Source organism: Etheostoma spectabile, chromosome 5, assembly GCF_008692095.1.
Source record: "Etheostoma spectabile isolate EspeVRDwgs_2016 chromosome 5, UIUC_Espe_1.0, whole genome shotgun sequence".
Lineage (NCBI taxonomy): Eukaryota > Metazoa > Chordata > Actinopteri > Perciformes > Percidae > Etheostoma > Etheostoma spectabile.
Genome location: NC_045737.1, coordinates 32,149,926 through 32,166,320, shown reverse-complemented (window position 1 = coordinate 32,166,320; position 16,395 = coordinate 32,149,926). Strand labels below are relative to the sequence as shown.

The 16,395-nt window shown below is 38.9% G+C and overlaps 3 protein-coding genes and 1 long non-coding RNA gene across 4 annotated transcripts in view; 3 read left to right on the top strand and 1 right to left on the bottom strand.

Moving 5' to 3' along the window:
• Nucleotides 1-986, bottom strand: part of oxct1a (3-oxoacid CoA transferase 1a) — a 55,922-nt gene extending 54,936 nt beyond the window's left edge. The window contains exon 1 of the mRNA XM_032516099.1: nt 681-986. Within this exon, the coding sequence (XP_032371990.1) occupies nt 681-785 (105 nt within the window). The 5' untranslated portion in view covers nt 786-986. The remainder of the gene's footprint in view (nt 1-680) is intronic.
• Nucleotides 1-16,395, top strand: part of LOC116689561 (uncharacterized) — a 414,017-nt gene that overhangs the window by 48,749 nt on the left and 348,873 nt on the right. The gene's annotated exons all lie outside the window — the stretch shown is intronic.
• On the top strand, nt 4,981-9,244 carry rimoc1 (rab7a interacting mon1-ccz1 complex subunit 1). The gene is made up of 6 exons (XM_032516110.1): nt 4,981-5,178; nt 6,141-6,250; nt 7,195-7,341; nt 7,539-7,670; nt 7,950-8,064; nt 8,166-9,244. The coding sequence occupies exons 1-6, from the start codon at nt 5,085-5,087 to the stop codon at nt 8,399-8,401; spliced, it is 834 nt and encodes a 277-aa protein (XP_032372001.1). The 5' UTR covers nt 4,981-5,084; the 3' UTR covers nt 8,402-9,244.
• On the top strand, nt 9,346-14,702 carry fbxo4 (F-box protein 4). Its single transcript, XM_032516108.1, has 7 exons — nt 9,346-9,597; nt 12,281-12,555; nt 12,648-12,868; nt 13,205-13,280; nt 13,745-13,917; nt 14,033-14,247; nt 14,358-14,702. The coding sequence occupies exons 1-7, from the start codon at nt 9,436-9,438 to the stop codon at nt 14,448-14,450; spliced, it is 1,215 nt and encodes a 404-aa protein (XP_032371999.1). The 5' UTR covers nt 9,346-9,435; the 3' UTR covers nt 14,451-14,702.

Here is a 16,395-nt window from a genome sequence, read left to right as displayed (position 1 = left end):
GGGGTTTACAATTGGTCTAAAGGTTCAAATTACTATATCAATTTGCAGTAAAATCAGTTACACTGATTCAAGATAATGCTCAAAAGGGCCGTGTTACCTCGAGCATTTCCTTAATTTGGTTTCACGTTGATTTCCGAAACCATACATAACTAACTTGTACAATGTCATGACTTTGGCCGCTGAAATAGAATGGAAATATTGCAATGTGTTCAAATCGGTGCAAAAATCCTTGCTTGGGTGGAATATGCAAGCACTTTTCATTTCACCTACAACACACCTTGACATTGGACCCGAGTGCTGAATATAGAACTGCGGGTTTGTGACATCATGTGATGTGTCTTAAGTCACTGACCCACTGCAAAGTCATATTATTAACACTTTGTAATATGGTTTTGAACTGTGTTCACGAAAATATGGAGACTCTCCGCCGTAGCCATCCGCTTGAGGTCAATTCGCAAAATCATTGTGATATAAAATGAAATAAATCCAAAAGGATATGTGCAGATAGGTAAATTCCCCTTACTAAAGGCATTAATCTCTGGTCCATGTTTCTGCATTTCGAAAAATCGAATACAATCTTCATAATTATATGACGTTAATCTCGCCCCAGTCACTCGCAAACCATCTCATTTCAACAAAGATATTTCTACAACCAATTAACGTAACCGTTTAATACCAACCTTGGTCAATTGGAGATAAGCCACATTTAATTTGGTTCTGCAGGGATATGAGACGTTTTTGTAGAATACATTCTGCGCTCTGTACAAAGCTTTGAAAGCCGCCATGTTTTAGGGCTATAGATACACGGAGGATGAGCCGATGAGCAGAGTGAAGGCTCCAGCCGGTGGAAGACAGATGATGTATGCTGAAACGTCGGAAAATGTGGCTACCAGCAGTGCACACACCAAAAAGTCAGAGCCACGAAGCAATTGGCTGGCGTCTCAATGGGCTGGACCAGAGGCTGGACCAAGCGATAGGGGATAGAGGGGGCTCGGCCAGCTAATTTGAATTTAACCGTTTCAGCGCAACCACAGTACGGTGGCCGGCCAGGGAAAAACGCGCTTCAACGGCCCCCCTGGTGGCTGACAGTGTCATGAAACCATAGACAGTTAAAGAAATGGATCGACAGATCCCATTGTTCTGGACGGAGACCAGTGAAAGATGATATGATTCGTTGGGCACTTTTCCGCTGAGGGCTGAGCGTTACTGCGCAGCCTCCAACTGAGCTGGACGACGTAGATGTGACGTGACCAACGTGTCTGAAAGATGTAAGTCTTCTGGTAGCTGTGCAAGAGAAATCTCAATCAATCCCAATCAGCAGAGATGGCGAGCGTAGGTATAAGTTGAGAGACAACATAGACACAGGCTAATTACTGCTTAATAATATGCTAGTTAACATTTAGTGTTTAGTTAACATAGCAATTCAACCTAAAAGGTGTTGAGTTATAAAAACTTAAAAACCCTTTTGGGAGCCGCCCCTGCTGGGCCAGACTTGACTAAGAACAAAGGAAAGGCATATCCCAGTAAACTTGAATAGAATTGGCACTACCATGATACATACCTTTACCTGTGACCTGGAGTAAACCTGACAATTCAGAGGTGGGACCATAGACTGTATATATATATTGATATTAACGGTCTATGGGTGGGACTTGATCTTGAGAAAACATCTAACCAATAGGGAAATATTTAATTTGAGGAACACCCTCCACTTCTTTGGGAAACAATTGGAACGTGGTGATTATTTTGGGACTGGTCTCATGTGACTCCATCAGGGAGAAGTATGGATAAAGTCCGCTATCAGCTGCAGTGTTATCATATTTTGTGTTGTATTATCTTTGTCTTATCAGAATTCTGAATCAGAATCAGAATCAGAATCAGCTTTATTCGCCAGGTATGAGGACACATACGAGGAATTTGTCTTTGGAGCATCGTTACTCGCACTGTGCTTACACATACATATCAACCAAAACAGAAATATACACACTAATATATACACAATATATACATACTCTAAACATAAATAATATAGAGGCATGAGTGCAATGAAGAGATCAATACAATTATTTAAATGTGCGTAGTGCAAGGGTACTGGGATAAAATAGTATTATGTTATTATATTACAATATGAACAGTTCTGAAAAATAGGAAATGAGAATGATGAATAAATAATAAAATATATAATTGATATATTATAAATATATAATATCATCTTCATCATGCTGTTTCATTAAACCTTTTCTTAATTCTCAATTGGACCCTCAGCCTCTCTTTGTCCTCATCAAATCAAAGAACAGGTGATAGTTAGATTTTTCTAACAACAGCTAATGGAAGTCCAAACTGCTTGCGAGCTTCTCCTGACAATACGGTGATTTTATCGACTATGCTATAGCAAGTCGCGTGGTTAGCCTTATTTTTACAAAAACGTCTGCTACGGAGCCATTACGTGAGCTACAAGGTAATGAAGCCGTTTATACATTGTCGTGTTGCTTTAGAAATAAATAATGGACAAATAGAGTCTTTAAACGCTTCATATGGGAAGTTATTCACTGTCAAAGTGACGTCAAAATGAATGGCAGTGGACAGGATGCTAACGGCGGGTGATGGCTTCGTAGCATTAAAATGGCGCCGCAGGAGCGACCCTTCTTTAACTGTCTGTGGGAGCTACTCTTAGAGAGGAGAGGCTTACCCCCTTGCATTAAACCCGTTCCCTCCATGTTAACGGATGGGCAAAACAAAAATTCCAAATACGCGTTAAATAATCTTCCACGAAAATGGTTTGTGTCATTTTTTGGTAATTCCGTTCACGCTAATGCTTGTTCAAATGTTAACTTTTCTGCTAAGTTTGGTTTCAATTAGTTATTTGAGTCAAGAAAAACGGGGGTGAAACGTCATGATTGAAAGCTATGATTGACTCGCGATTGGTCAGTTCGCGACGTCGAGACCGCGACTCTGGCTCCACCCACCGCCCGATCACTACAGAGCATAGACTGTATATATATTAATATTAACGGTCATTGCTACTGAGGAGGATCTAGCAAATCGAAAATACCTGCTACTGTAGGCCTACAGACTGGCACCGCCCTTATATTTTGGCTTTACTTTAATACAGTGGGAGAAACTGGAGGAACAACATTGGATAGGCGTCTTCCTTTTTATACAGTCTACACTTACCATGCTGCAAATACAGAGATGACACATTGTAAAGAACAAAACAAAAAAACACTCAAGCTTTAAAAACACGTGCAACAGAAAAACACTACAAATACAGAAAATATGCAAATTAAAAGAAACAGTGTGCAAGTACGAGTTTCTATCATAACTAACCCTCCTGCGGTAAAATTTGACCCCTTTAAAAAATGTCTAGGCCTATATCTGAAATATGGGTTTCATTTTAATCAAATTACCACAAAAAAATGGATTGGATTTCTTACAACGCTCTTTGCAAATCCAATTGATCACTTTCATTCCTGACTAAACTCATCCGTACGTTCCTCTGATCTCAACTATTAGTCCAAACAATTAATAATTTCTGTTTTTTTTAACTCAAATATTAGGTATAATTCTATATAAATGAGGGTTATTGTCCATGAATTCCAAAAAGCACTGTACAACTAGTAAGGTGGTGTTATTGAAAAAAAAGTCTGAAAAAGGGACGAAAATGTCAAATTGTTGTCCTTTTTGTCATTTTTTGACACAGGAGGACAACACAGCGGTGTCTCTCCTACATATTATGTTGACCTAGATAAATGGGGAATGGGAATAATAACGTAATGTTTTAATAGGCCTATTGTAGTCGAGACACTTTTTGCATTGCTGTCTTTGCTGCTGATAAATAAATTATAGCCATAATCTATAGTTGACCTCAAATTGCCCTTTTTTTTTGGGGGGGGGGGGGGGGGGCAGTATTTGCAGCACGTTTCTCCCATAGACTGTATATTTATTGATATTACCGGTCTATGGTTGCTCCTAGTACACACGGTATGATGGATGTGTTTTGGCCGTTGTAGCCAGAGACAGTTAAAGAAGGTTGTAGCCAGAGAAGCTATAGATAGTAAGCGCGTTTTCCCTGCTCGGCCACCGTACTACAAAGTAGCCTACTCAGCGTTCGGCAAGATGGGTCACGTCAACGTCATTTTTATAAACTGATGATTAGGCAGTACCTGATGTTTTTAAAGCTGCCACAGGCGCACGCGGCACACACACAGAAATATAAAGAAACATTTTCGTAACACACACACACACACACACTCACACACACACTCACACACACACACACACACACACACACACACACACACCACACACACACACACACACACACACACACACACACACCACACACACGATTAGTGCTGCATTCCTTTCGTGTAGGAATAATCGGAAAGAATAGTTTCGGAATGCCCCCTCAACTCGGCGAAAATGTTCTACACGACCTGGCGGATTGGCGTCATATTACGCAGAAACATGGCCGATGAAGGTGTATTTTGGGCTATGATTTGGGGTTATTGGCATTGGTGTATTACTAACTGTCTATGGTGGATCAACGTAACCATATCGTGACATTAACCACTCGAGGTCAAATGGCGCTAACCCCAACCAATCGAGCTGATCGTAGAGCGGGTCTTGGCGTGGCCATAGTGGAATTTAAAAACAGCACATATACCAAATATTGGTAAGACACTTTTTATTAATTCGCATATTGCAAATCATTTTTTGTATTTAGGCAAATAGTTAGAAGAGACAGTTAGAAGCTGTCCACGTATAGTGACCCAGAGAAGTTGGAAAGGTTATTTATTATCATTAACCCTGATAACAAAAACAATATTTTAGTGGTTTTAGGAAATGTAACGTTACTAGCACTAGAATCGCATCAAGCTGGAACTAAAAGCAGAAAACAGCTATTGTTTACACGAGTTGGGCAATAAAATTCAACAATCTTCTTTGTACGCGTCCATTTGTCCACATTACGACCCGTCAACACACCAAAATCGGAAAACTACTTCACAAATTTGGAAAAGGGACCATCCGAGGAGCACTTGAATGCAGCATCATCCCTAGTTCACGTGACGCATACTTTAGTCATGGCCGACGACTACAGGCGACAAGGTTTTGAGTTGGAGAGAAGGATATTTGAGTTAGACATCAAGTGTTCCAGTCTCAGAGCTGAAAAGCAAGGTATCGATAAGGCGTTGTTCATTTGTTTCGTCTTGTGACCAATCGTGGCACCTCGTATGCGTGGCTAGCATTCTTAGTTCATTCAGAGATAAATATATACGCAGTTTATTAGCCAACTAGCAAGCTAGCTAACGTTATCCAACAGCTTGCAACTAAACAACAGTTGTTGCCTGATGAACATTTTATGTTGACAAATAATACTTACGGCTAGTTAACAGGTGGTAAAGCGTTGACTTAGCTACTAACGCCGTAGTAACAGTTACTCACTGACCGATGGTTGTTTTTGAAATATCTTGGTGCTAGCGTAACGTTAAGTTGGCCAACGTTAGCTAAAATGCAGTATTGACAAACGGTTAGCTGGCCATGAAACACGATGCTGCGTAGTGTAACCGAGTGTAACTTAGCGTCATAGTAAATTATCTGAATTTGAGTTAATTATTTTATATTATCCATTAGTCACTCTAATTCTATTTTATTGTTCTTATTGATGTTATTCTTATTTCCACATGTGTGTCCTTTTCATTTCGCTCTACTATATTTTGTGTCTTTTGTCTACTTGTTTTAGTAACCCAATTGTTGTCATGCTATTGTTTGGCTATTGTTTGTTTAGCTAGCTTTCACTAGCATTCACTTTTGGATATCCTGCTTTTGGCTTACTGTGTCTGTCAAAGCACTTTGCAAATAGTTTTTAAAGGTGCTAGCTATATAAATAAAGTCATGTATTACTATTGTTATATTTAAACATTGACAAACGCTTAACATGTTAGTTAGCATTGTATGCCGTAATTGTTAATTACTATGTTGCTGCATAGTCCCAGGGCTTTTAACTTTGGAACGTTAAAACTTGTTCTAGCATAGCCAATTGTATTGTATTAACATGTAATTAAAAAGCGTCACGTTGGAGACCAGTTTTATTTATAGATCTGTACTTGGTAACCTGTTAACATATCGTTCTTCCATAGATGATGACTATTTACAGAATGCGTCTGCCATACTAGACAAGTTGAAAAACTATTACAGGCAAGGAGGGGAGAGTAGCAACCTTTCCAAGGTGCTTCAGGATTACACACAGGTACTTCATTACATTGAATGTCTAGAGCTGCAATTAATAATTCTTTTCATTAGTTTATAATATTTGACTGTTTTCAATTAATCATTTTGTTGAATAAAACATCAGAAAATAGTACATATGCCCATCTCAATTTCCCCAAACTCAAGATGATCTTCATATCTGCATACTTATTCCTACTAATGTATACAATCATGGCAGGTTGAATGTATTAAACAAGGAAAAGCATCCTCAAATTTGTAAAGGTGTAACCACAAATGCTTGGCATTTTGCTTGATAAGTGACAATCAACCAGAATTGCTGTGGGTTAGGGTTAGTAATCTTGGTAAAAGGGTTAAATCTGCAGAGGACCCTCAGTTTAGCCTTTTTGAGTTCAAAACCAATATAATAATATACAATATGTACTTTGTGGAAATTGATTTCTTTGAGTGGAAATGTAGTCCCAAGCTGCAAAAGAAGTTGCTACCAAGCCTTAAGAGATGCTTAGGTCAAGGAACATTAAAAACAAGTGTGCTGGAGTTTTGGCTAGTGGGAGGTTGTTATGGTTGTTTTGGTGATGTGAAGTGGTCCAAACCCTGACTGAAAAGGCTCAATAAGGTTTTTACTATCAAATTGCCAGCAATCAAGCAACTGGTTGCTACTGAACTCCTCAATACATTGGGAGTTAATTAGATATTAGTAATGCTTTTTTTGTTAGCTTTTTAGAAGGGGTAAATAAAAGTTTTGGAGAAGAAGCTACAGCTGTGGCTTCCACTTCCTGGCAAGTATATTATCAGTTTCATTCCTGGTTTGGTCTACTTGTTATTAATGGGAGAACTCAATAAAGTAGTTAAGTGAGAAAAGGAAGGTAATTGTTTCTGATGATTTTTGTAAATTTGAAAATGTTGCTTAGTTTTCTTGCACCTTGTATTCAGTGTGGGTATATATATTTGTTTTTCATCATTTAGGTGATCCTAGACATCACATTTTATGAAGAGAATAAACTGGTGGACCAGGAGTTCCCTGAGGACTGTTCACCATTTAAAATCCAGCAGCTCCTGCAAGACCTGACCGAGCCAGAAGTTTTGGCAGGGAGGCTAGCACCAGCGCAAGAAGTGTGTATATGTGTTTCTCAACGTGATTTTGTGTGCATGTGCTGTACATGTTTTTTGTGGTTGATTATCAAGATTTTCAGGCTAGATCCACTTCAATGTTCTCTTTGGTTTATAGTTTTGCAAAAAACCCTTTCATTATACATTTACTTCCATGTCATTGTCTAACAATACTATTCATGTCTTTGGGTTTTTAATAGGTGCAGTCTGTTTTGGGCCTAGAGCTGTTGGAATGCCTCTATTGGAGACGTGGAGCTCTGCTGTACATGTACTGCCACACCCTTCATCAACGAAAACAGTGGATTAAGAAAAACAAGGACACATTCCTTAAGGTGCCACATTGTATTAGTGAACAGAGATTTGGGCTTGACTAATTCTGCCAGACATATGTACTTTGTTTTGGTAAAAACAGCTGTTTAGTATTAGGACTGCATAGTGAATTTAAATTCTACTTTAATCCCAATTAGGACTCGTGCAACATCTAGAACGCGGGGTGGGGGTAAATTGTTGACTTATGCGGTTTGTTTGTTTATTAAGATCTCCATTAGCATCTGTCTGTCTGAAATGGTTCGATTTGGCCTAATGCTCATTAGACTCCTATTTGAATCCAGTGTATTCAGGAAGGGGTGCGCTACCTAATGCGGATGCTGCAGGTGAGAAACTCTGTGAAGCTCAACGATGGGGTGGTGCTTCATGACACTGCTACAGCAAGCTTCTTATCTGAAGGTAAATATGCCAGCAGTTAATACTGTTGTCCTGCTTCAGTCCAGTTTAAGACAATTCAAGTGGACCATGTGATCATACTCTTTACCTTATGTTTTGGCCAGGCATCTTCTCAGACACACACCTGTTGACAATGATGTACATCGGGGAAATGTGTTTCTGGGCAGTCAAGTATGAGGACTGCAGCGCTGACACTATGGATCGCAAAGAAGATCGCCTTCAGTTTCGGGACATTGGCACACAGATCCTCAACAAATACGTGCTTGCATGTGAGGGCCCTCTGCAGGGCCAGGGCTGGAACACAGAGAATGCCAAGGAAATCCTTAGTATTTTACAGTGAACCAAGCGGCTCCCGTGTTGAAGATGCCCTCAGGCACAGATCTAAGTTCAGTATTCAAATGTGTGTCAACCCCAAATAAAAATGGAATCCACCAGGTGGGGTGTAATGTTGTGAAAGGTTTAGGGGGAGCATGGGAAGAAAATGTTTGAAGAAAAGATTCTTTGGATCAGTGTCTACAGGCAATCTCATCCCATGCCAAACGGCCCAGGCCACAGCAGGAGAAAGAGGTTAGAAAGGATAAGGTTGGTGGTGTAAAACTGGCAAGGGCTGCAGAAAGTTGAATATTTTTTGCCCTGTCCTGCTGAAAAAGCAGTTATCATCTTGATTCCAGACTGCTGCCTGGGGCACTTATTTTGCCCTGAGAATGTGTTATAATAACATTAGTATGAATATAAAAAGGGTATTAATATAAATTTACCTTTTTTTTTTCTTTCATTTTTTAAGATTAAAGTTTGAAGATAATCCAGCTGGAAATGAGACATTGCACAGTAACATTTTATTTATTGTTTTGTTGCCATTTTGTTATGCTTTTAATATAATATAATTGCATATACATTATATATGTATGTGTGTATACAAATGTACACACTTAAGGCAAAGAAAAGGTGTTAAAAAACTGTTTGACAATGATGTATTAATGACTATTTTAAGTATGTTCAGATTTGTTCATACCAGCTTTGTAATGCGCCACTTGTATCCCCATCTATTGCAAATTCCATTTTCTGCCACTTCAATAATCTTGATAGTATTAACTATTAGAGAACCTGTGTTGTTTGGACGAAAATCATTTTCTGTTTTTTATGTCCTCGTTGACAATAAACACGCGCGTTGTTTTAAGAAAAACACGTTTATTTGGCATTGCAACTTGAGCTTCCTTTACATGTTGAGATTTTTAGTTGCCCATTACTGTGGAACTACAATACCCATAATGCCCTGCTGTCGCCAGCAACAAGGAAGTATGACGGAAGCAAACGTCAAGTACGGGGTTGTCATCTCTAAAGGTCCAAATCCCAGTGTAATGTCTAGGATCAGTCATGGCAGGAAGGATCCAGCAGAAGAACCAGTCTGCGGTGATCCGCAGCCTCAGGCGGTTCAGAGAGAGATTCTTTTCAAACAGTGGCCAAGTTGGAAAAGAGGACTTGGAGCACGTAGACACGGCGGAAGAGCCACTACCGGGATTTCTGTATAACTTACCGGTGAGTCAAATCACTCATGGAAATGTTTTTCATTGGTTCAACTGGGCAAAACTATTGCGGTTAAAACGTTTTTTTAAGTCGTGTGTTCATCTCATAAACCTAGATGGGCAATGTTGGTGAAAGTGAAAACATCTTTATATCTGCCCCCGAGATTCAGATCTAATGCCAAATGTAATGGGCCCATATCATATCTTCCACCAAGTTTCAGTAAACCGGGCCCGTGAGGAATTCTAAGTAATAATTCTGTTGGTGCATACGCATGATACAAGCCTTCCGTGATCGCACTTCAACCCAACCCCTCCTCAACACAGTTGTTACGTAGTCAAGATTAAATAATAATTCATAATTTTAAAATGTGTAGGCTACTGTTTATTTATCCACAGTGGGGAAATTACAATTTACACTCTGCATTGTTAGTAATACAATACACTACACACAGGCCTGAAATACACACACATGCTCAGGACCTATTCATGCACAAATGGAAAGATGTGAGGTGGGGGAGAGGTACGGTGCCTTGCTCAGGAGCACCTGGCAGTGCCAAGTAGGTGAAGTAGCATCTCTCCAACGCCCCACTCCTTAAGGGGCTTGAAGCAGCAACCCTTGGTTTCCAACCCAACTCCCTACAGGCCTGAGCTACTGCCACCCCAAAAAACATGAACTCTTCAGAAAATGTATATGTGCTAGGTAATTATGTCTAAAGAAATTATCTTTATTCGAGTTTCATGCTGAGAAATAACCTACAGAGAGAGTTGTGTCTGATAGTCTTAATTAGCTTCAACTCATTGACAGTGGCGTTCATTATTATAAAAAAAATGTTATGCAATAAAACACTTTAAAATAACCACACCAAACACATATAACCTCCGCCAATGGGGTAATATTGCAACTGGACAAGATATCAAATTATATAAAGGGAAATGAGCGGGTTAAATGTTGATAGTCAAATGGTGAAAAGAAACTCACTGTTTTCAAGCAGTCTACTCAATAACATAACATAACATAACTAAGTCTTGGTAGGCAAGGCAAGGCAAGGCAAGGCAAGGCAAGGCAGCTTTATTTGTATAGCACATTTCAGCAACAGGGCAATTCAAAGTGCTTTACACGAAATCAGTTAAACAGATAAAACACAAGTACAAACAGTTAAAAATCATAAGCATTAAAAACTAATAAAACACATGAATAGACAGTTAAAAACAAAATAGAAACATTAGGACACATAAAACACAAGAATAAAAGTTACAGTGCAGCATAAGAAATTTAAAGAAGTCATTTAAAGAAAGGCAGCATCAAAAAGAAAGGTCTTCAGCCTTGATTTAAAAGAACCGAGAGTAGCAGCGGATCTGCAGGTTTCTGGGAGTTTATTCCAGATATGAGGAGCATAGAAACTGAAAGCTGCTTCACCCTGTTTAGTTCTGACTCTGGGGACAGAAAGTAGACCTGTCCCAGATGACCTGAGAGGTCTGGGGGGGTCATAGTGTAGTAGCAGATCAGAAATGTATTTTGGACCTAAACCGTTAAGGGATTTATAAACTAGCAAGAGTACTTTGAAATCAATTCTTTGAGACACAGGAAGCCAGTGTAAAGATTTCAGAACTGGAGTGATGTGATCCAGTCTCTTGGTCTTAGTGAGGACTCGAGCAGCAGCGTTCTGAATCAGCTGCAGCTGTCTGGTTGATTTTTTTAGGGAGACCTGTAAAGACCCCGTTACAGTAGTCAAGTCTACTGAAGATGAAAGCATGGACCAGTTTTTCCAAGTCCTGTTTACACATAAGTCCTTTAACCCTTGATATATTCTTAAGGTGATAGTAGGCTGACTTTGTTATTGTCTTAATGTGGCTGTTAAAATTCAGGTCTGAGTCTAGGCACGCATTGCCTTGTACACTTGGGTCCATTTGAATATATTGTAGTTGATATGACAAGAAGTAGTGGAGAGAGTTTGGTGCGTTTAGGTCACCTTGGGATTTTCCATTTATAACGACGTTTTTCGACCTTAATATAAAAGTTACTCCCAAACCTTTAGGGATTGATTTGTCTCCCAGCAGTGACAGCAAAAAAATGAAAGCTAGTGTTAACAGAAATCTTTTCTTTAAACAATACAAGCACTCCTAACGAAGTATGCCTGCTGTCTTATATATTTCTTCCAGAGACAGTTTTCCAATGTATCAGTGTGAGAGCAAAAAGATTTTTTCACAGTAATTGAAGAAGTTGCTTTGATTTAAGGTCTCTGCACGCACAGGCCTAGTATAGCTTAGTGAAATATAGAAAGTAAACATCAGAATAATATAAGCAGTAAATGTGGAATATTCTTATGAAATATCATAACTACCCTTGTTTTGAACAGCTCCAACATTAAAATGCAGTTAACTTAAATGTATGTAAATGCATTTGTATTAATACAATAATATAGATTATAACTGACAGACCATTCTGCCTTTATAATGAACACTTTTTACTTTGATACTTTAGGTACATGTTATTAATAATACAATGTACAAAGTAACATTTTTAATGCTGGACTTTTTCTATCTTTTTGTGTATTTTAATTGACAATAGATTTGCTGGTGGCAGTGATTGTCCACCTTTTTTCTCCCTGTCTCCATGTCTTAACTGGTTCTTGATACTCTTCTGTATTGCTTTGTTGACATCATCATCATATCAGATCATGTCCTCCCTGCTTAAGGTGGACGTACAGTTCCTGATCATGACCCTTTTGTCTCCCGCGGATATCTGCTGCCTTGGAGCCACCAGTCGCTACTGGAGGGCCATGGTTAGAGATCCATTACTGTGGAGATACTTCCTGCTCAGGGACATGCCTCACTGGCCCTCCATTGATCATGTGAGCATGCCCCACCTGGAGTTGTTGGATGCCCCACTGATCAATGAAGATGAGAGCCTGGATGATAGAGAAGAGGGGGACAACAAAGTGATGGAATTGAAATTTGACTACATGTCTGAGTGAGTTTAGTTTTCTGTCGTCCTGTATCAAGGTCAGTTGGTAACATTTTGTTAGACAGAAACGTTTTTGACCGCCATTTTTGTTTCGTCAGATACCTTAAAGGCTGTCCATCTTCCAGACAACAATGGCTTCCTTCACGGCCGGCATACGAGGTTGTGACCTCATTTCTTCAGTCTCTGGTGCCCTCATCTGAGCCACGTTATGCCATGTTTGGCCCTGGCATGGAGCAGCTGGATGTCTCTTTAGTCACAAGGCTCATGCATGCCCCAGATGTGCTTCCTGTGTCAGGCACTCCTCACAGACCAATAAATAGTGAGATAACATGGATTTTGAGTGCTAATGATGTTGGATAACCTTCTCCCGGTCCTTTCTCATCAGTTATAACACAGTGACAAATCTAACTGTGGATCAGTTCAAGGAAAGGAGTTGTCACTGGAATCAGATTGCTATAAAACCAAACTACAAATATTACTTTAGTGCATTTCAATTACACATTGACTCAAACATCACATTGTTTATCTTGGTTGTTGTAGGTTCATTTGCCTTCCACTAGGTGGCAGTATTGGCCAACAATTGTTATCTCGATAGTTACTATCAGCTGAGATGCCCCAAGAATGCAACCACTAAACTTTTTTTTGTTAATTCTAGGTATTGGCTCAGGGATCAGTTACATGTTCAACAACCAACACAAATTTAATATCCTGACTCTGTACTCAACCAATCGGTAAGCACTTTGTGTTGTCCTCCCGGGTCAAAAACAGACAACAATTTGACATTTTTGTCCCTTTTTCAGACTTTTTTTTTTTTTAGTTTTCACTAACACCACCTTACTACCACTAGTTTTACAGTACTTTTTGGAATTCATGGTCAATACCCATAGACCTATATAGAATTATAACTAATATTTGAGTTAAAAAAGCAGAAATTATGAATTATATTGACTAATAGTTAAGATCAGAGGAATGTTCAGATGAGTTTTGTCAGGAATTTGTATTTGCAAATAGCGTTATATGGAATCCGATCCATTTTTTTGTAGTATTTTGGTTGAGAAGAAACCCATATTTCAGATAGACATTTTTTTAAAGGCGTCAAATTTGACTTGAGGACAACAGGAGGATTAAAGTTACATGCGAGTTTCAATTATCTTTTTCTGAATATTGTTAAAATCATTTCACTTTGTGTGTGCAGGGCAGAGAGAGAAATAGCCAGAGTGCAGCAGCAGAGCTTCAGTAATAAACTGTTTAGCTTTGAAGGATCAGATGACTCGGGCTGTCCGATCTACAGCCCTGCTCCTCAGGTCCAGCAAGTGTGCCAGGTGGTGGATGGTTTCATCTATGTAGCCAATGCAGAGCCTGGTAGAGGTGGGATGAGAGGACATTTCTATTTGCAGCTTTTTTCCACTCATATCATGCATGTTTCTTGCCCTATAAATCCTCAGCACAGAGCCTTTGCGTTAAAAAAACATGTCTTCAACAGGTGAGGGGGAGTCTGAGGTGGCTCAGATTCGGGCTGTGCTGAGCTCTGCCGAGGGTTCAGCATCCAGGCCTCTGCTGGTGCTCTCCTGTGTCTCCAGAGAAGAACCAGAAGAGGTCAGGAGTCTGCAAACCAGCAGAAACAGGACCAGGTGTCGCACCCCCTGTGTCGACGTAGCAAAAAGACTCGGCCTAGCCCAGCTGGCTAACCCCTGGATGGTAATTGGCGGATATTTGATCAACTGAACCCCTTCCAATGCATTTATATCCACCCAGTTTAAGTTTGAGGAGATTTTCAGCCTGTGTTTGTGTCTCTCTCTCTCATTCAGGTGCAGGATACCGTAGCAGAATCCCTGTCAGGTCTTCTGGATGGCATTTCCTGGTTGCTGAGATGTTCTGGAGTCAAGCTCTATGGCAGCTAGTGTCGAACTTCTGCTGCTGGCGCCAGATGAATGGAAGCCACAGATTGCGTTGCTGCGTCATTCTGACACCAAGACTACGGAATTTCCTAAGTAATGTATACCATATGTGCACTGAACGTCTCATGGTTGGTGCACTGCCTTTGGGAACTGGATCAGCAGCAGAACTAACGGGTTTCTAACTATAACTAATGACCATCGGACACTGCGTGCACTTGTTAGACGTTATTTCCTGCGTGAAGTGTGCTGCGCTGACAAAAAATTTGTGTTATGCCACTTCCTGTGTCCTTTATTTGTACTTGACAACACACACTCACTAGGCGCTACATCAAATTTTAAGGTGGATGCTTTTACTTTGAAAACTGTTAAGGGACACTAGCGAGCCAAAGCCTGAGGCCCATATTAAATATAATTTTTGTAAAACCTCACTTTGACTTTTATAATCTTACTTATCTTATATCATACTTAGTATATATGTAATAAGTATGTGGTACTTTAATATATGAGCCATGACATGTTTACAATCGGGAAAGAATCAGGTGGCCCGCTGTTTGGTTAAAAATGGGTAAGAGATTGGAAATGTTTTGACATGACATTTTTTTATGTTTTTTAAGGCTCATAATGACCTGATTTACCACATTTTTACAGTTAAGCAGATGTGACAACAATCCTCAATCATATCCTGCAAATATATGACTTTTAGAGCTAAACTGTAATACAAGCAATTGAATTAAATATTTGATGTTTATGCAAATAAGAACTGTTGCCTTTTGGTAAATGCTGCATATTTATACGTTTTTATTCAGCATATATACACACACACATATACACAGGGGTTTGAATAAGTTTACACACCCATGCTAAAGTTGATTAAAAGAGGAATAAAAAAAACATCTTTTGGAAATTGATCTTAATGCCTTAATTAAAAAAAATTAGGAAAATCCAACCTTTTAAGGACACCAATTTTCTTTGTGAATGAATAATGTATTGTAAATAAATAAATGTTCTTCCTTAAAATACAGGAGCATAAGTATACACACCCCTATGCTAAATTCCCATAGAGGCAGGCACATTTTTCTTTTTAAAGGCCAGTTATTTCATGGATCAGGATACTATGCATCCTGATGAAGTTCCCCTGGCCTTTGGAATTAAAATAACTCCACATCATATCACATACCCTTCACCATACATAGAGATTGGCATGGTTATATGTTTTATTTCCATTATAACTGGTTTAATTTGCATTGAGAGATGATCTTATGGAAAGTTCCCCATGCCTATCTCTAGGTATGGTGAAGGGTATGTGATTTTAATTCCAAATGCCAAGAAAACTTTATCAGGATGCATATTATCCTTGATCCATGAAATAACTGGCCTTTAAAAGTAAAAATCTGTCTTCCTCTATGGGAATTTAACATAGGGGTGTCTATACTTATGTCCCCTGTATTTTAATGAAGAAGATTTATTTATTTACAATACATTATTCAATCACAAAGAAAATTGGTCTCCTTAAAAGGTTGGATTTTCCAATTTTCTTTCAATTAAGGGATTAATATCAACTTCCAAAAGATGTGTTTTTATTCCTTTTTTATAATCAACTTTAGCATGGGTGTGTAAACTTATTCAAGCCACTGTGTGTATGTATGTATGTATGATATTATATATTATAGATTATATTATATATGTATTATATATATATGTTTGATATATATATATATATATATGTATATATATATAATTACTTTTCAAAATGTGTCTGTAAAAAATGTTTACATATTCAATTTTTCTGCACAATTACTTTGTTCGCTAAAAGGTTTGAGAATTACAGATTTTTCTTGTGGTGGATGAGTCACACTTTCATTCGCTTACATTACTGACCTCAGTAAATGTCTGTTAGATAACTACTAGACCGCTGTCAAGTTATCACAATGACAAAACCGTATGGGAG